This window comes from Alternaria infectoria, assembly GCF_024043175.1.
Source record: "Alternaria infectoria strain BMP 0036 chromosome Unknown scaffold_1, whole genome shotgun sequence".
NCBI classification, from domain to species: Eukaryota; Fungi; Ascomycota; class Dothideomycetes; order Pleosporales; family Pleosporaceae; genus Alternaria; species Alternaria infectoria.
In genome coordinates, this window is record NW_026250690.1 from 2,335,849 (window position 1) to 2,355,673 (window position 19,825).

The window sequence follows — 19,825 nt, forward strand, 5'->3', positions numbered from 1 at the left end:
TAAGAGTACTGCTACCACTGCCCTTGGCTGCCCGACTCGACCTCGACATCTTAGTATAAGCTGCCCCTTCACTTTCGGATTCCAGGAAGTGGGATCGCCAGCTCCACGATGTTGTGGCTTTCAGTGGAGCATGCTCCATCATCCAGGGTACTTTGGAGGACAATGGTATTCAGGCTTGGGACCACCCTCGTCCTTAGTACACCCTATCGGATCCCGTCGCGGTGTACATTTTACATTTTGCTCATCCCATGTCTTTCCATCGTTTTTCGGATCATAGTAGAAGCATCCGAGGGAATAACAGTCGACGAAGGGGGTAACTCGGTCTGCTCTCCATCCGTGCATCTTGGCGATTTCTTCATTGAAACCATTGCGGAATGGTTGGGTCGCGTATTCTGCAACGCCCTTGTCCGATTTACCATCACATTCGTAGGTCCAATCGGAAGTCTTGTGATCCCATTCCAGTTTGATCATGAGAACCATCTGAACTGGGCCTCCGTTGGTCGGGTATACTATCAACGCCTCGGCCGGGACGGAGCAAAAGAACAAGTCTCTGTCACCACCGCTGTTGTCTTTAAAATCGCCGATTCTGAAGCAGTTCCGTGGTACTTCAGTCATCTTCTGGTACACGCTAGCCATCATACGGTACTATACATGTGTTAGCCCTTGAACATGACCACTTAGAGTACGGCAACGCTTACTCCCAAGTCCTGGAGATCTGGTAAATCCGGATTGAAGTACTCGTGCTCAATCTCGAGAACGAGCGCCGAGTCTGTTCGATAATTGTTGTCTCCATCCCGGAAAACCGCATTGCGAATAGAGCAGTCGTCTATGGTAGATCCTTTTTTGCACTTCTTGAGGATTGAGTAGATGCGTTCATACATCCGTCCCTGTTGGAAAGTTCCAGCGTGGGTAGCTCCCTTGCCGAGGCGAACATCAACACGATACCAGCCTTTGAGATGCTTCCACTGTTCCTCGACATCGGCAACGTGAACGTCGGAGCTGGCAGTCGACAACGTTATGTTTGTGCTAGTGAAGCCATGGAGCTCGGCGAGCAAATCGCCTTCGGAGGGGATATCTTCTGGTGATATCTGGGAACTAGCTGAGGCGGGAGAAGTACCAAGAATCGATGATTCTTGGGGAATTGCTTGCACGGAAGAAGTAGCAAGAGTCGACACTTCTTGAGCGTCGATGGCGTCCGGAGCTGCGAGAGAAAGCGCGAGAAGCGCAATGAAGGCGCAGAAGAGAGAGAAGGTGCACCTCATGTTGGCCGTGGTTGATTGCGCTGATTCTCGGGTTGCTGTTGGAAGTGGAAGCGTGGCAGGGCGTTGATGAGGGCAGGGGCAGGCGAAATGATATAGTGCGCAGGCGCCAGTCTGACATGGAAGTGGGCCCAGCTGCCTGGAGGCGACGGAGTTTGTGCGGTGAGTGAGCGGGTGAGAAGGGAAGGAGTAGAGCAGTAGCGTGTTGTTGTGCGATAGGCGCGGCCGCGACTGGGAGTGAAAGGGCAGGCGCAGAAGGGTTTACTACGCTCATCTCATAACAGCTTGACAGACCTAGACTTCATGTAATCCAGTTAGTGAGACATTATAGATGGGAGACAACAGATCGGTGACAGAAACAACTGTTGTCTCCGCGGTCATCCTCTATGTCATTTGGTGGCATTCCGATGGACGGGCGCTTTGCACTTTGTCGCGTCCATATTCTTCTCCAGTGCCATCCGGAAGAATGCGTATTGTTTGCAAGAAATGCACGCAAAGATGGCTGTAAGGCGACTCCAGCAATGTCAGTCTATCGAGGTAATCGAGAGTCGACAATGCTCTGGTGTTGGAGAGGCAGCGAGTTCCGCTTATGTCATCTCCCATCAAGCCTCGGCCTGACCTCCGATACCCATCTTCTCCTCTCTTGCGAAGCTCACCAATCGCGTCCAGTGACTCCCAGGGATGCGCAGCGAACTATCCGTCATGTCATACCCGGCGGGGAAGCCGTTGCACTCTTCAACTGCCGTAGATTGCTAACCTACCGTACTGACCATGTCTACAGCTCGCCTTCTTCCTTGGTCACTTGTGCGGCACTGCCTCCAACAACCGCGCATTACTCGGGCGCTCACAACGTCGTCCAAGGACCTGCACGCGTCCGTTGCGGCAGGCACGCGGGTCGATCACGCCGAAAGCAATGACAACCAGACGGTAGCAGCCATGGGCCGGACCAAGGCGGGCAAGGCCCTCAAAGTCCGCAAATACCCAGCCTTTGAACGCCTCGAAGACGAACGCCTCTACCGTAAACAGCATCTCGCGGCTGCCTATCGCATCTTTGCATCGCGCGGGTTCGACGAAGGTGTCGCCGGCCATATCAGCGTGCGCGACCCAATACTCACCGACCATTTCTGGCTCAACCCATTGTCGGCGCATTTCTCCCTGATACGCGTGTCGGATCTGATACTGGTGAACGAGGAAGGCGAGGTGGTGCACGGCGACCAGCCCATCAATGCGGCGGCTTTTGCCATTCACAGCGCCATACACAAGCGACGGCCAGACGTACATGCAGCCTGTCATGCGCATAGCGTACATGGCAAGGCCTTTAGCGCCTTTGGTAGGGAACTGGACATGATCACTCAGGACAGCATCCGCTTTTACAAGAGCCACGGCGTATACAACCAGTTTGGCGGAGTCGTGCTGGCCAGCGAAGAGGGCGAGAGGATTGCGGATGCCTTAGGTATGGCCCCGTCTACATTCATACTGTACGCTACTGATCACTTGCACAGGTGACGGCAAAGCAGCTATTCTCCAAAACCACGGCATACTCACCGTGGGCAAGTCCGTCGACGAAGCAGCCTTCTGGTTCCTCTCCCTCGACAAGACGTGTCAAGCACAACTCCTCGTAGACGCAGCGGCCGCTGGAAGTGGACACAAGCCCAAGATCATACCGGACAGCGAGGCTGCCGAGACATATAAGCAGGTTGGGACGCCTGAGAAGGGATGGCTGGCTTTCCAAAGCTACTACGACGAAGTACTTGCCAAGACTGGAGGCAATTTTCTGGACTGATTCAAACATTTTATCGCTCAGCGAGGCCAGAACAGCCAAAATGGAATGCGAGACATGAGGCAATTGGTGGAGACCCGGGTTGGCGGACGCGACGCGTTTGATTTAGTCTCAATAAGGCAAGCGTCAGTCGCGTCGACGAAAGTCGGTCTGTCTTTCGTTCGACAGTCGTCTCATCCTAATCAGCACTATTACGACACCCCGTGTACACTCACCTCTTCGTAGCCATGGCCGCCCGACACTTGACTCATACCTACTAACTCGGTGACATGTTCGGCAATTCTTAGGGCCGTGTAGATTCAAATGTTGAAGCCATGAACACTACATACCAGCAGCGCATATTGCACTATCCACCACTCCCACTATTGAACGTCGATTTCGGGATCAGTGAGGCTTAGCCGAGCATCCTGAATACAAAAGAACATGTCGTTATTTAGTGTGGACAGAATGGTTCTCCATTGTCATTGCGTCTAACATGTTGCACAAGCAACTTTGGAACTTCGTGGACGCGACCCTTTCACTTCTGCACAAGTCTTGTCCCGCTACGTCATTTTATTGCTACCTTTCTACATGCAGCATTCTTGTTTGTCTCCCGAACTCACGTCGCTTACCGCCAATTCATCGTTACGGACACAGCAAGCCAGGCCACACGCACACTCGGATCGGGATCAGCCTTCCCTTTATCTCGCCCTAGAACAATGCCGCCTAGAAAGAAGCTCAAACCGACACCGGAAGCCGCCCCAGACACGCCGGTCGAGCCAAGTCGCTCTGTCTATGGTGACAGCCACGCAGCGACTGAGAAAGCCTTGCTATCCGCACATGCTCAACACCTATGGAACGCCGGCGTGATCGACGAGCACATGGTCGCGGAGCTGTCGAAACCCAACCCCAAATCCGACGTCCACAGCGTCAGGTATACAACAGACTACCTCGCGGCCCATCCAGACTACACGGGAGAGGACGCGGACGAGCTACCAGCTATGCAGACTGCTATGAAACACCGGAGAAGCAGAGACGAGGCACAAAATAGGGTTTTGGAAGACTACTGGGCGGGACGCATCGATCTCTGGGGTCACCCAACTGGACATCAGGTCGATGATAACAGCAGGGACTTACTGCCGTGCACTCAAGGTACCCACCGCCACAATGGAGCGCCAGGAGCCGCTACGCGAAGTTAACACATCGGCGATACCAGCGAGATAGATCACAGTTCATCCGACAATTCTGCATCTCCCACAATCACGAGACACAGGCGCCGTACCGATCATCACCCGAAGGGAAACACACAAGCATTTGTAGCCAACGCTTCGAAGCACTTTTCGAATTCACCTATCAGAGAAACTCTGCCAACTGCAACCCCACCATCGTTCAAGCAACGAATAGCGCAATTCCAATACACTCCGGATCTCCTACCCTCAGACGCCCTGCCTACGGCGACACCATTTAGCAGCCCCACGCGCAAACGCCTAAGCCGAGTAGAGCCCGATCTGCATTCTGGAATTGCACCCGACCAAGCGATCTTGATCTCTATATCCCCTTCACGGTCGTCGACCCCGCGCTCAATGCAAGCTCGCACCGTTGTACCACTACAGCCTCTGCACGGTAACTCGGACTACACGGACCTCGATTACTACAGAGCAGCAGCACTCTGCCGAAAGCGCGGTATACCGAGTGGCGGGAACGTGCACGAAGTGCGAAACCGCCTTGTACATGACGATACTGCCATAGGCGAAGGACTTCCGCGTGTTATGGCGTCGTCGATATATCGTAAGGCGTACAAGACTGCGGCACCAGGTGAAGAGGAGATCAGTCATTGATGGGTATCGTGGCCATGGGATTCAGGATTTGCGCGACGATGTCGACTGTAGTTTCCAGCGCTGAAGTAGTGGCAATGAAACTCTACAAGATCACTTTACTCATTCGTGTTCCTTCTCACCAACTCGTTCTCCAGCTCTTCCCTCTCATCAAGAGTCAAATCACTCTTCGCTTTGCCGATTTTAACGCCCAAGAACATGATGATCAAGCCCGCGCCAGAAAGCGCAGTCGCAAGCCAAAAGGCTACCTTGTAACTCCCCCTTCGTCCCCTCTCCTCCGTTTCACTGACCGCTAGATCTGCAAACGAAAGGAAGACCGCGATACCCAAGAACAGTAAAGAGTTCATGAAGGACCCCGCTAGTCCTTGACGCGCTTTTGGTAGCGACGTTGTGATGAAGATGTTGGCGACGTTGTAGGTGATGTCGATACCGAGTGTAGCGCAGATCATAGCGGGGAAGATGTAGGCCCAGTAGTTGAAGTCAACAGGGAGGATGGCGAATAGAAGCGTCGATAAGATATATGCGGTGCCACTGACAAGAAGGAGGATGCGACCCGGTAGCAGATGCAGGATAAGGCCGCCAACGGTCGCCAATATCAATCCACCAACGCACATAGGTGTGAACCATGCGGCGGTAAGTAGCGGACTGGCGCCGGCAACCTGCTCGATATAGAAGCTCGCATAGAAGATGAAGATTCCGAAGGTGCCGTACTGGAAGAACAGCGCAAGCGCGAGTGGCTTCATACCCTTGACACGGAATAGATCAGGAGGTAGGAGAGGCTGTTCAGCGACCCAGCCTTCGATGTAAACGAATAAACCCAGGAAGACCCAACCGATGACAAAAGTGACGGGTATATAAGGTGTCGCCCATCCTTGTGGTGCATGGCTTCCATCCGTGAGTGCAAAGACCACTAGGACCAAACCTGGCACTACAGTTGCTGTGCCCCACCAATCCATCTTCACCCCCTTTCCTTCCTGTTTCGCCTTCTCTTTCTCTTCTCTCGGGTTGGGAATGCAAAGGTACGACGCAACGGCCACGATAGCGAGGATGATCGATCCTATCCAGAAGAACCAGCCCCAACTCATGAACTGTGCAGCGACACCAGCGAAAAAGATGCCAGTAAAGAAGCCAACTGGCGCAAAAGCACCGTACAAGCTGAAGACGAGGTTCTTGCGCGGCCCAGGACGGTAGATAGAACCCAGCAGCATGATACCGCTCGGCAAGAAGGCCGCAGGACCGAAACCCTGCAGCGCTCGACATACGATAAGCATGACATAGTTTTGTGAGAAGCCGGCTATGATCGACCAGATCAAGAACCAAGCCAACCCGATGTTGAAGACAATGTATCCTCCAAACATGTCAGACAGCCGGCCGAAAGGCAGTAGGAAGGCTCCTGTTACCAGAGAGAAGACGGAGGCTGGCCATGTCTGCGCGTTGGAGGGTATATCGAGAGCGGAGGTCAGGTCGGGCAACAGGATGTTGAAGCCGGAGATCATGTACTCGGCTACGAACATGGAGCCTAGGAGGGCGAAGCAGAAACCTAGCTCGTGAGGGAGAGAGCGGAAGGCTGAGGGGCGTTCGCGGCCGAGTCGCTCGATGTCGGATGGGCTGTATGAGCCGCCATGTTGTGGTGGGCTTCCTTCTTCGGCCTTTTCTAATATGGGGGCTGAATTGTCGGATGGAATTGCGTCGCTTGGGGTATGTGAGGTAGTCTCCATCGGGTCGTTGGACATGGTAGTGGTTCCCGTGACGGGCTGGCTGGTATTAGGTGTAGTGAAAGTCATGATAAAGCCATCTAGATGTTTTGTCCTATGAGTCGATATGGCAAAAACTTTGAAGACGACCCAATTCCATCACAGTCTCATTCTTTCTATATGTTGTTTCCGGACTCCGAAATGACCGCGGACATTGTTGCTATGTGTAATGGAAGACATTTACTCGGGTGCTGAGCCTCAGAGCATACAGCCAAAGGCAAATCCTAGCGGTGACTGTGACGTCTGAGCATAAAGCCGTCACGATGTGGACCGTCGATGCAAAGATTGAGTCTTGGCTGCTGCATCGAGCCTAGACGGATCTATCGAGGTCTGGGGCGAACGGCAAGTCAAGCGAACCATGCGCGCAATTCCCCTCCTAAACCCGTCTTTGTCAGCGCCGGGAGACATGCGATTTGCTTGCTTCATCCTCGGGCTGCGCACTCGGTCAACATCGGTTTCTGTAGCTGCAGTCCGACAGGTGTGACGAAATCCTGCATCCACATCAGTCTTGAGGGCGTTAGTAACCCAGTGAACCCGACCCTTCGACCGCCACAAGCAACGCGAAAGATCTCCACCCCACCAAACCTCACGCACCTCAATACAGTCAACCGTCTACACATCTCGCATGGCGACCATCCAATGAGCGTGACGCCCTTCAATCTTCCGACCAAAGCGTGCCACAATTGCCGGAAGCGACGATGGAGGTGCGACCGGTCGCTGCCAAGCTGCCAGAAATGTTTGTCAGCCGGAACGGAATGTCTGGGTTATGGCAAGTTGTTTGTGTGGAATCGCGGGGTTGCGAGCCGGGGCAAGATGATGGGGAAGGGGTATGAGGAGAAGATGGAGCACGATGCTGGTGGTGCTGCAGCTGCGACGGAAGGGGCAGCCAAGACTCACGACGTACCGCCGAGGTTGGTGTGGGAGCACGAGGGCTCATCGCAACAACACCAAGTACTGGAGACCGAATATGAAATCGTGCCCGCAGGATCGGTACCGGAATTTGCCCGCATGTCCGCGCAGGAACAAGATCAGACCATGGCCATGACTGCTGGCGTGCACCGACAGATGACAGACCCTTTGGTTAATGATCTCGATCGCAACTCGCGATACTACCTCTACCACTTCGCAACACAGCTGTGCGAAGTCATGGTTGTGTACGATGAGCCTGGACAGAATCCCATCCGCGACCTCATCCCCGCGACCTCTGCCTACCCGCTGCTCTTGCAGATCATTGTCGCAAACTCGGCGTTTCACGTCTTCAACATTACGCGCAACCCCATGGGCCAGTCAGCTTACCAAGGCGAGCGGAGCCCGACCGTGATGGCTTATTACCAAGCTGTGAGCCGATTTGGAGGTCCGTTGAAGTCGTCCTACAGAGACGCACTCGTGGCGAAGCAGCAAGCGCTCTCCTTACTTGCAAAGAGCGTGACTTGTGTGAACACCACAAACATTGACCTCATATTGATCACTATCCTGCTGTTTGTCAACTATGCTCTGGTAGAGTCAGGCAGAGATAAGTGGAAAGTGCACATGGACGGTGCGCTGAAGCTCATCAAACTTCTGGGTGAGCCCGAGTATATACAACGGCCGATGAGTAGGCTCCGCCAAACGATTCTTTCAGACTTTCTTGTATTTCATATCCTCGGATCGACTTTCAGCTTCACGACGCTTCCCGCATTGATTCCCGAGACCATCGAGTTGGACCCTATTCTTCGGTACGCGGAGACGAACAACTACCTTTCTTGCCCTGGGCCGTTGTTGCGTGTAATGCTCGAATCCTTCGCATTGCCCGATAGTCATGGGTCGCCCTCTGAGACCACGACGCCCATATATCTCCAAGAGCAGGTGGGTGTACTCCTGCAACGCGCGCTCGACTTCGATCCCATCGCATGGTCTTTTGAGTTTGAGCGTGCATCGCCTTTCGACGACATACAGAAACGGATTCGAATAGCCTCCGCGCATCGATCGGCGGTCTGCATCTATCTCGCTCGTGTACTACCTTCCACCAATCCTCTTCTCGATCCCGCGAGTGGCACAGCCCTCGTCAGCCTCACCGCTCTCGCCGACGACGTCGTCAACCACATTTCGCATCTCGAGCCTGGAGATGCACTCTTCAAATCTATCTGTTGGCCATTGTTCCTTGCTGGTGCCGAGTCGGAGGACCCTAGTCAGCGCGAGTGGATCATGAACACACTAGATGAACTCTATGGGCAGATGTTCTGGGGATATCTTCACACGTCCAAGCGCGTGTTGGAGGCTATTTGGCGTTTCAAGGACTCAGCTGGACCTGGTGCCGGCAACTGTTGGGTGGAAGAGGTTAAAGATCTGGGCAATGACATTTTGATCGCTTGAGTATGTGCAGCGGCCAAAGACGGAGTATCAAGGGCGAAACAACAAATGCGAACGTGCGACCGGGAACCTATATGCCCGCGACGGCTTACTAGCATGCAGGCGGAACTTTACCTGAGTGGTAGTCACACAACATTGCAAATCCAGATCGTTGGGTGTACCTGCCGTAACACTCACATCCCACGCATCGGTCGGATCCCCATTGCGAAGAAGCAATCTACTGTTGGGATTCCACAGACCATTTCTAGTCAAGATCGATGGGTGCGATGGCAGGCATCAGCTAGTCTAGTCTGGTCGATCCCCAGGTGGTCGGTAGCGGGGTATTCGTCACGGGTACCTCAAGCTGCCTGCACCGTGTTATACAAGCAGTTGGCTTCTCGAAACATGCAAGGCACATTACCCAGGTTGTCTTACCACCTTTATTGAGTTCTGGGTCGCATATTCGCGTTACTTCAAAGCCCTATTTTATGCTTCGAGCTGCTTTGACGCCAAGACCTTCAAAGTACTGCTCTCGTGCGAAACTCCATCATGCGCACATGGCGTGCCATAGGAAATCAACTCGGATGGGTCGTATATGCGCTCTGCATGGTACATTCGACCCGCTTCTCTTTCGCCAATCAGTTATCAGCACCTCTGGATGCGCACCAGCTTGATGGAAAGCAGGTACCGTTGCTCGCTCAGAGGTAAGACCACATGGATCTTCTTTTTGAGAATAGGCGCAGCCTCCGCCTTTCGCGGCTTACCCTGTGTATGCTCGCTCTTGCAAGTACATTAGCGCATGCGGGTGTTGCCATTCTCGGACTTCGACGGAGGGTACTTGCAAGCCCCGCCCATCTTGGCTTACTATTCAAACGTTGTTCATAGCCTGAACATCGTCTGGAATATTGTTTTGTATCATCGCTTTCGCGTAGCCTCAAGGTGTACGGCTTCTAAAGTCCGCATTCGCCATGCTTTCCACACCCTTCCTCCATCTGCTCCTTCCCAGCCTCATGTTCATTACTAAAGCATCTGCGCAAAGCAACAGCAACGACGTATTCGATCCCAAGGGGCGCACGAAACTCGCGCTTGAAGCTCTACAATTGTGGTATAACACAACTACCGGCCTATGGGAGTCGACTGGGTGGTGGAATGGTGCGAATATCATGACAATGATTGGCGACTACGCGAAATCAGATACTGAAGACGAAGAATTGCAGGACCTGGCAAGCAATGTCTTTGCGACTGCGTTGCTAAAGGCGCCGATCAAAAATCCAGACGCGAGTATTGATGAGCTATGTGCTTATAGCACAACGCCAACTGTCGGCAACACGACTTGCCATCAGACTGGGTACACGAAGATACTCGATCCGGATACCAACGAGCCTCACACATTCTATCCGCTTGGCTGGTACGATAATGGGGGGTCCTATCCCACCAGGCCAGATCCTTATGACTGGCTGGACGGCTACTACGACGATGATCTCTGGTGGGCGTTAGCCTGGATCAATGCATACGACGTCACCGCCGATACCGCTTATCTCACTCTCGCGGAAGGCATATTCCTCGCTGTATCGCGCACCTGGGGTACTTACTGCTCTTATGGCGGTATCTACTGGAATTGGGAAAGGGACTACGTAAACGCGATCGCTAATGAGCTCTTCTTCAGTACAGCTGCGCATCTGGCCAACCGCGTCCACGACGATAAAAAGAAGACTCTGTACTTGTATTGGGCGGAGAAAAGTCTGAATTGGTTCGTTGGAAGTGGTATGATCAACGAGCATGGTACAATCAACGATGGACTGACGGAGGATTGTGCCAACACCAACAAGACTGTTTGGTCATACAACCAGGGTGTAATCTTGGGAGGTTTTGTCGAGCTTTACCAAGCTTCAAGCTCACCCCACTCCGCATACCTCGTTCTCGCATCGGAAATTGCGAATGCGGCGCTTGTCGCACTTGCGGACGAAAATGGCGTTCTACACGACGAATGCGAGCCGGACTGTGGTGCCGATGGCGCCCAGTTCAAGGGCATCTTCATGCGTAATCTGGCCAAACTTCACGCTGTGGCACCGGAAAAAGTGTTTGCAGACGCTATTCGCGTCAATGCGGGGTCTATCTGGCAACGAGATAGAGCGGTGACAGTTGACGGCTTACCTGTGTTCAGTGTTAACTGGGCAGGGCCTTGGGTCACTCCGGCGAATGCAAGCACGCATAGCTCGGCGATAGATGCACTCGTCGCTAATACTAAAAACGTATGTACAAAGTGCATGTTATTTTTCTAAATAAATTAAGAAGAATATATAAGTAGTTATTTTGCTAAAGTATATAGAAATAAAAGTTATTTATATATTCTTCTTTATATTCTCTTTATCTACTTATACTTCTACTTCTACTATTATATTAACTTATTTTACTTCTCTCTTTTTAGTAAAGTTCTTAAATAAGTAAAGTAAAAACTTCTAAATATAGTAGCTTAGTTACTATACTATAAGACTTTAGTTAAGTAGTATCTTTAAGTATAACTATTTATAAAGATACTATATAGCTTTATTATAGTAGACGCTAAAAGTATTATAGTTATTATTTAGGCTAGTTATATTAGTATATAAGTTTACTAAAAAATAGTATACTTATAAGTTTTACGTTAAGCTATTATTTAGAAAGAAGAGATACTCTACGCTAAACTAAGTAATAAAGATATTAATCTTATTACTAAGTTTATACTATAGTTTTAGCTTACTTACTATATCTTTTATTAAAATAGTTTTTATATTTTTACTTATACTATATATAGATATAATTAGTTTATAAAGATATTTCTATATAAGTCTACTAATTTAGGTTCTAGTATAATTAGGTTATATAAGCTTAATAATATTATACTATATAAGTATTATAAATAGCTACTAAATATAACTTATTCTAATCTAGCTATCTAAAGACTTTGTATAGCTATATTAAAGAATAAATACCTCTCTACTACTATCTACACTATAATAACTAGCTATATTAGTAAGCTTCTTAGTATATAGAAAAGTATATATATCTACTTTATAATATTATAGATACGCTTTAACTACTAAATAGAGATATAGTAGTAGAAGGTTTAGTATTATAATAAAAAAGCTTTTTCTACTTTTCTTAGTAGTTTTATAACCTTTACTTAATCTATTACTATAATTATTTTCTACCTTTCTTTTCTTATATAGTAGTCTTTTACTAAGCTTAGAAAGGTAATAGTAAGCTAGTTACTTAAGAGCGCCTTTATAGGTTTTATTAAGATTTCTAGATAGAATTTTGTAAAGAGCTATAATTATCTAGTATAGTTAGCTTACTAATATAAAGGTGTCTAGGTATTATAGATACTTACGCTATAGTTACTAAGAAACGCTTTAAGTACCTACTTTACCTCTATAGTTAATAGTATTATAATAATAGAGAAGAAAGAAAAGAGAGTAGTAAGCTTCTAAGGTAAGCTTATAATTACTATCTATTAAGATAGTTATTTACGTTACTAGCTAGTAAAGAAAGTATTTAATCTAGAGTTAATATATATAAAAGTAATTAATAGTAAACTTTATAAGAACCTATAGAGCGTATATAGTCTCTATAACCTTACTATTAGATTCTAATTATATATAAATATATATAGCTTATTAGAGCTTAAGTTTTAGTTATATTAGATATTTCTAGGTCTTAGAGAGATATTATAGCTAGTAGTAAACGCCTAGAGTTTTAAAAAAGATCTTAGAGCTACCTAGATAAGTTTTATAATATATACTCTAATATATAACTTTACTACTAGCGTATCTTAGCTTACTACTTTATTCTATAAAAAATAAAAAAGTACGCCTTTTACTTATACTATAGTCTAGTTCTAGTAAAGCTAAGTTATTAAGATTATACTTTAGTATATAGTATAATTATAATAGCTTTAATATTATTTACTAAAGTATATAGTATATTACTATAGTACTATAGTTATTCTTAGAGCGCTTTATTTTATAAGATATTTTTAAGTATTTAGAGTCTTATAAAAGGTCTTAGAGCTTACCTATCTAGATAGATCTTACACTATATATACTAAGAGAAATAGCTTTAATATAACTAAGACTATACTTTTATAGAAGTTAAAGGTATATTTCTTTCTTTATAATAAAATATCTTACTACTAGATCTTACTATATAGAGATATAGATTTCTAGAATTCTATTTTTATATTAGATCTTTTTCTTTTTATCTACTTATAATATTAGTAATTATTATACTATTATTAAAGCTAACTATAATATCTTCTAATTACTCTCTCTAGTTCTCTGCGTATACACTTAAGTAGTCTACTAATATTAATCTTAACTAGCCTAATAACGTTAAAACTAATTAGCGTATTAATATTAAACTTAACTAGCTTTCTAATATTAAATATTATCTATCTACTAATATAAAGCCTAATAAGCTAATAGATATTAAACTTAACTAGCCTACTAATATTAGTACTATATTACCTTAGGTATAGAAGACCTAGTATAAGATACGCAATTATATTAGTAATTACTTTAATAATCTACTTATAAACTCTTTATATATTTAGCTATAAAGTAGCGCTAGTATAGTGTTTATATTTAAAGCTTTCTTCTATTTAGTTATATATAAGAGTATCTCTTAGCTTATTAATAAAGCTATAATCTAAATTATTAATAGTTATAATTATATATTATTAGAAGTAGTTACGTAGATAAAGGTTATTTATTATTAGCTACTATATAGTGTTTAGTTTATTATAGTATATTTACTATAGCGCAGAATCTATTAAGAGTAGCTATTCTCTATTTTATTATCTATCTATCTTCTCTTTTACTTCTACTAGTGTATATAGATATAATACTACGCTTATTTATTTATAATTACCTATTACTCTACGTTCTATATATAGTAAAGACTATAGATATAGACTAATATATATAATAGTAAATTTAACTCTCTTATAATAACTCTACGTAATATATTACTATAGATTCTTACTAATCTTAGGCTAAATAGTAATATAGATTCTAGCTTAATTTTACCTTCTATTACTATGCCTATATATATAGATCTAGCTAAGATTTCTCTTTTAGTGTCTAATAACTCTAATCTTATATCTAAATCTAATAAAATTATTAATAATAAGATATAGTCTAAATTAATAACGCGTTTAATAGATAAACTCTTAAATAAAAATCTAGCTAAGATTCTCTATCTAGAGTTTAATAACTCTAACCTTATATCTAAATCTAATAAAATTATTAATAATAAAATATAATCTAAACTAATAATACGTTTAATAGATAGACTCTTAGATAAAGGTTTAGCTAAAGATCTCTATCTAGCGTTTTATAACTCTAAACTTATATTTAAAAGTAATAGAATTATAAGTATAAAAACCTACTATTAGTAAGGTAAGTTCTACTTCTTAACTTTTTCTTCTTATATACGCTCTAATTTAAACTATATTAATACTCTAGAATGCGTTAAGATAGTAGTAGCTACTATTAAAAGCTTAATACCTAAAGCTAATACTATAAGCTATTAGTAAGAGTTATAAGATCTAGTTATATATATATTATAAGTTATTAATATTATATATATAGCTTAGAATATCTTTAGTAAAGTATTTAATAGAACGCAGAGGCTTATAGTAAGAAACACTAAGCTTATTAATTATAAAAGCCTTAGTAGAAGAAAGATATATTAATACTAGTTTCTCTTTATCTTCTATAGTAGAATAACTAATATAAATATATTTCTATTCTTTATAGACCTTTTTAAATAGGTTACTAAGAAGTAAAGAGTTAGTGTTCTAGAAGATAGTTATATAGAAACTAGTAAGTTATATACCTTCTTCTATTTAGAATACTACCTTATAGTATCTATAGCGTAAGTCTTTCTAGACACTATATATATTACTAAGATATAGGTTACTACTATTAAAATTAACTTTACTAGACTCTAAACTACTATAAGTAATATAGAGCTTAGAAGTAGAAATATCTAGTTAATTAGTAGTAATATATATATAATATAATACTTTAAGACCTTATTAATAGTATACTTAGTAATAAGCGTACTAATACTTTAAGTATTAATAGAATACTAGAAAAAGCTTTATAAGATATAGAAAATAGCTTCTAATATAGATTCTTTATAAAGTTATCTAGTTTACTATATCTTTATTCTAGTTAGAAGGTAGTATAGTATACTTACGTTAGTAGATCTTATAGGCGTAGAAAACAACAGCGTTAATTTCTAAGGCTTAACTAGTAATAAGATTAATATAAAGTAATTATACTTTAATATATAGCTTTAATAGTACGCTAAGAATCTAATAAAAGTAGTCTTTTATATAGATGCTCTTACTAACACTATATATCTCTTACTACTAAAGTTACTACTAAGTAAATATTCTACTATTATATACTTTTTTTATATTAATAAAGTGTAAAGCGTAGTTACTTACTTACTACTATAGTTAGAAAGTCTAGTTACTATTATATAGGCGTATAAGTCTTACTAGATACCTAAGTAAGATAGAGCTTATACTCTATTTTATCTATTAGTAAATATAAAATATTTAGAATCTTTATAATAAGCTAATAAAAAGTATAAGAATATAGTAGACTATATATAAAGTAACGTAAACTAAGTAGAGAGATATAAAAGAGATAGAGTTATATAAGTATAAGACGTAATAGCTATATATAGATTAATATTAATAATATTATTAATACGTATAACTATAGATTTAAAGTAAAAGTTATATAGATATAAGAGAATTTAATTTATATTTTTTATACTTATACTCTACCTACTAAAAGCTATCTAAATTAATTCTACACTTCTTAATAATAAGAAATATAACGCTATATAGTTTTCTACTTCTTTAAGATTATTAACCTCTTACGCTAATAGAAAGTACTACTTTTAGTTATACTATAATAAAACTAATATCTATTCTTACTACGCTACACTACGCTCTTAGACTTATTTATTACTAAGAAGCTAGTATTAGAATTCTCTAATTACTTCTTTATAATAATATATAACCTAAGAGGTAACTAGCTAGTAGAGTTAATAATATAAGTAGAAGTAGAAGAATTTTATTATTCTTAGTTTAATATATAAGTGTAGTTATTAACTATAGTTATAATAGAACTATCTAGTATCTTAATATTAAGTAGAGAAGTACGTTTATTGTTTAGAAAAGAATTAGAAGTATTAGCTTTCTCTATAGCTAGAGCACTCTCTATCTTAGTACTAGCTAGTAGTAGTAGAGATTTATAATAGATTAAACTATATATAACGCTAGGTATATATTTTATACTTATAGCGCGTAGCTTTTTATTCTATAGTAGAGCTTTATACTTTAGTCTAAATAGCTAAAGCTTTAAATAGGCTAGTGTAAGGTCTAAATATATTTATATAATATCTATAGCTATAAGAAACTTATAAATAATATATAAAGTTATAGTACTTATAAGAACTACTTATTTACTAAGATTTATAATAAGAACTCTAATCTTCTTTAATTAAGTAAGTTATCTAGTGTATTCTATAAAATTAAACGCTATTTTCTTAGTTATATCTAGTCTATTTAAGAAGGCTAGAGTAATATTATTAGTTTAGTTACTTATCTTAAAGTACTAGACAGCGCTATAGAAAGATATAGAGACTATAATAGCTAGGTGCATTAGAATTAATAATATATTAGTGTAGAAAAGTCTTTTATATAGCTATAAGGTTAAAAAGTAATATTAGTAATAAATTAAATAGGTTAAATAAGAACTTATAAAAAGTTATTAACTTTTAGATAATTACTATTAGAACTAACCTCTCTATAAATACGTTTACGTTTACTACTCTTTATATAGAAGCTTCTAGTACTAGTAAAAGAAAAGAGTATATATCTACTAATATCTATATTTTAACACTATTATTCTTCTTAGGTAGCTCTATTTTAGCTATTTGTATATAGAGTATAAAACTTTTAAAGCTATAGTAGTTATATAGTAATAGCTATATAGTAATAGTAATAGTAATAGTAATTATAACTATAACTATAAAGATAAGAATAAAGATAACTACACTAAACTATTAGTATATAGAAGAAAGTATAGGTAATCTATAGTTCTTACCTTTATTATATATAGTAAGTAATAAGATTATAGAGAATAAAGTGCTTATTAGAGCTTATTATCTTTAAGAACTTAGTAATAATAGTATATAAAGCTAAGCGCTTAGATAATAAAGTAGTAACTTTAGAAATATTCTTACTAGTCTTATCTTGCTATAGCGCGTTTACGCATATTATAAGCTACTTAACTAGCCTTAGCCTTACGTATAATATAGAAAATCTAGTAGTATATACTATTATAATTATAGTCTAGAAAGCTACTAAATAAAGCTACTAGCTAGTAGGCGTAATAGTAATATTAGGTTTAGTAGGTATAAGTAAAAATATATGCGTAATAGCGTAAGATAATCTAGAAAGATAGAAGATACTTAAACGTAAGCTAGCTAATTAAAAAAAAGCTAGAAATATATAAGCTAATATAATATATCTAATAATTCTCTTTTCTCTATATAAAACTCTACCTTCTTACTTACACTTTACTCTAGAGCTTAGCTTTTAGTATTACACTATCTACTAAAGTCTATATTTATCTACGTAGACTAATTTACTACTTTATAGTTTAGACTTCTACTAAACTTAGCCTATCTACTATCTAAGTATATAAGTTTATATAATAATACTACTAAAATATAATATAGAAAGAAAGAAGGCTAAAGATATAGAAAAATAGATATATAGAGCACTTACATTTATTACTAAGTCTAATATATTTAATATACTATATTATATCTATTTAGATCTACCTACACTCTTAGTAATTTAAAGTAAGTTAGCTTCTTTATACTTTATAGTTAGTTAATTTAATAGTTAATACTTAGGTAATAAAAGTATACTAGCTAATAGTACTTTTCTTCTTTATTCTAAAGAGATAAAAAGCCTCTTTCTTACTAAAAATCTAACTACTAAACTTATAACTACTATAGACTATATTTACTAAAAAGATATATAGTTACTACTATTTAATATTAAAAGCTATTTATAAGAGAGAAAATATATAAAGTTTAGATAATTATATATTCTCTTTATAGTCTAAGTATTACTAGAAGACCTAATAAGTATTTATATTATTCTCTAGTAGTTTTAGTAAATAGTTTTAGATATTAGCTACCTTAGCCTATATTACGTTTAGGCTAAGAATATCTTTTATACGCTTGCTTTATTAGTAGAAGCTACGTAGAAGAAGACTATTTAGTATTAAAATCTATCTAATAATATAATATTCTATAGATAGTATATTCTAAAGTCTAATAATAATCTAGATACACTACGTTATAGTTATATCTAATAGAATACTACGCTTAAAAGTGTTACTACGTTTTATAACTATCTTACTAGTTTCTCTAGTCTATAACTTCTTTATAACTTTATAAGCTTATTTATTATAAATATAGTTCTAGTTAAAAATAGCTATAAATAGTATTTTATTAAGTATAAAGCTATTTTATTAGAAAAATAGTTACTTAACTAGTTTTAAGATTTACTAAACTAGCATTTTCTTACGCTATACTTAGTTAGAGATAAAGTGTTATTTCTATTCTCTTAATCTAGTAATAAGAATAAGTATATCTAGTATATATAAGAACTATATAAAGTAGAAAAAATTATACTAAAGATATACACTACGTATCTAATAGACGTATATATTTATATAAATAATTAGAATAGCTTTTTAAACTATATAATAGTGTATAGCGCTAGCGTACAAAAGATACTTAAAATATAGTAGGCTAATATCTTAAGCGCTAATAAATATAAAGTAAAGAAGGTTTAGTATAATTAATAAAATAAAAGCACTATAGATTATTTATATAGTTAATTTTATTAGTATCTAAACGTATAGTCTTACGTATATCTAAAGAATAGATTTATTATAATACTTATTAGTTACTTATAGAGCACTATAGTTATCTTTATAGTTACTTATAATTAGTTCTAACTTAAGCGTACTATTTTTATAGAAACTAGATAATTTCTATATTCTTAGTCTAGCTCTTGCGCTTATTATATTAATTTATATATTAAATTATAGTTATTAGTAATAAGCTATATTCTATAAGATATCTACTTTTTATACCTTTTTATTACTATCTAGTCTTCTATATCTATCTATTAAGTCTATATTATAATTTTTATTATTATTAAAAGAGGTAATATATAGATTATAGACACAAATACTCTATATATATATATACTTCTTTTAGTAGAATCTTATATTACGTATAGCTCTAGCGTAGAAAATCTTAATAATAGTAAGATTTAGACGTATAAGAAGATAGATAGATCTAGAAATCTCTTACTAGCCTAAGAAAAGACCTATACTTTATCTATTAGGTTCTTCTCTTTACGTAGTAGTAATATATAGCTATATTTATAGAACCTTTTAATATTTATAGACTATAATACTAAACTTTACTAGCTACTATAAAGCTAGTAGTAGTATAGTCTCTCTAAAAAAATACTATTTCTAAAGCGCTTTCTAGTTTATAATTACTATTTTAATAACCTAGAAGAATATAATATAGAAAAGTCTTATAGACTATATACGTTAAATAAGATAGCGTATATCTAGAAGAAATACTTATTTTATAAATAACCTAATTAGTGTAATTAATAAGATAAATATAATAAAGCTTACGTCTCTAATAGATATAACGCACTATAGCTTTCTAATATAAAGTAGAATATATATAGTATAGATATAGTAGTAGCAGTATAGCTAT

General features: G+C 39.7%; 6 protein-coding genes across 6 annotated transcripts; 4 read left to right on the plus strand and 2 right to left on the minus strand.

Moving 5' to 3' along the window:
* Positions 1-677: 677 nt before the first annotated feature.
* Positions 678-1,262, minus strand: J4E92_000798 (uncharacterized protein; the record flags this gene model as incomplete). The annotated part of the gene is made up of 1 exon (XM_051492212.1): positions 678-1,262. The coding sequence occupies one exon, from the start codon at positions 1,260-1,262 to the stop codon at positions 678-680; it is 585 nt and encodes a 194-aa protein (XP_051357724.1).
* A 768-nt stretch (positions 1,263-2,030) lies between these two features.
* Positions 2,031-3,042, plus strand: J4E92_000799 (uncharacterized protein; the record flags this gene model as incomplete). The annotated part of the gene is made up of 2 exons (XM_051492213.1): positions 2,031-2,712; positions 2,762-3,042. The coding sequence occupies 2 exons, from the start codon at positions 2,031-2,033 to the stop codon at positions 3,040-3,042; spliced, it is 963 nt and encodes a 320-aa protein (XP_051357725.1).
* Positions 3,043-3,737: 695 nt separating this feature from the next.
* Positions 3,738-4,338, plus strand: J4E92_000800 (uncharacterized protein; the record flags this gene model as incomplete). The annotated part of the gene is made up of 2 exons (XM_051492214.1): positions 3,738-4,170; positions 4,292-4,338. The coding sequence occupies 2 exons, from the start codon at positions 3,738-3,740 to the stop codon at positions 4,336-4,338; spliced, it is 480 nt and encodes a 159-aa protein (XP_051357726.1).
* Positions 4,339-4,951: 613 nt separating this feature from the next.
* On the minus strand, positions 4,952-6,586 carry J4E92_000801 (uncharacterized protein; the record flags this gene model as incomplete). Its single annotated transcript, XM_051492215.1, has 1 exon — positions 4,952-6,586. The coding sequence occupies one exon, from the start codon at positions 6,584-6,586 to the stop codon at positions 4,952-4,954; it is 1,635 nt and encodes a 544-aa protein (XP_051357727.1).
* An 834-nt stretch (positions 6,587-7,420) lies between these two features.
* On the plus strand, positions 7,421-8,959 carry J4E92_000802 (uncharacterized protein; the record flags this gene model as incomplete). The annotated part of the gene is made up of 1 exon (XM_051492216.1): positions 7,421-8,959. One exon carries the CDS (start codon positions 7,421-7,423, stop codon positions 8,957-8,959), a length of 1,539 nt encoding a protein of 512 aa, XP_051357728.1.
* Positions 8,960-10,104: 1,145 nt separating this feature from the next.
* On the plus strand, positions 10,105-11,270 carry J4E92_000803 (uncharacterized protein; the record flags this gene model as incomplete). The annotated part of the gene is made up of 2 exons (XM_051492217.1): positions 10,105-11,013; positions 11,265-11,270. 2 exons carry the CDS (start codon positions 10,105-10,107, stop codon positions 11,268-11,270), a joined length of 915 nt encoding a protein of 304 aa, XP_051357729.1.
* Positions 11,271-19,825: the final 8,555 nt, after the last annotated feature.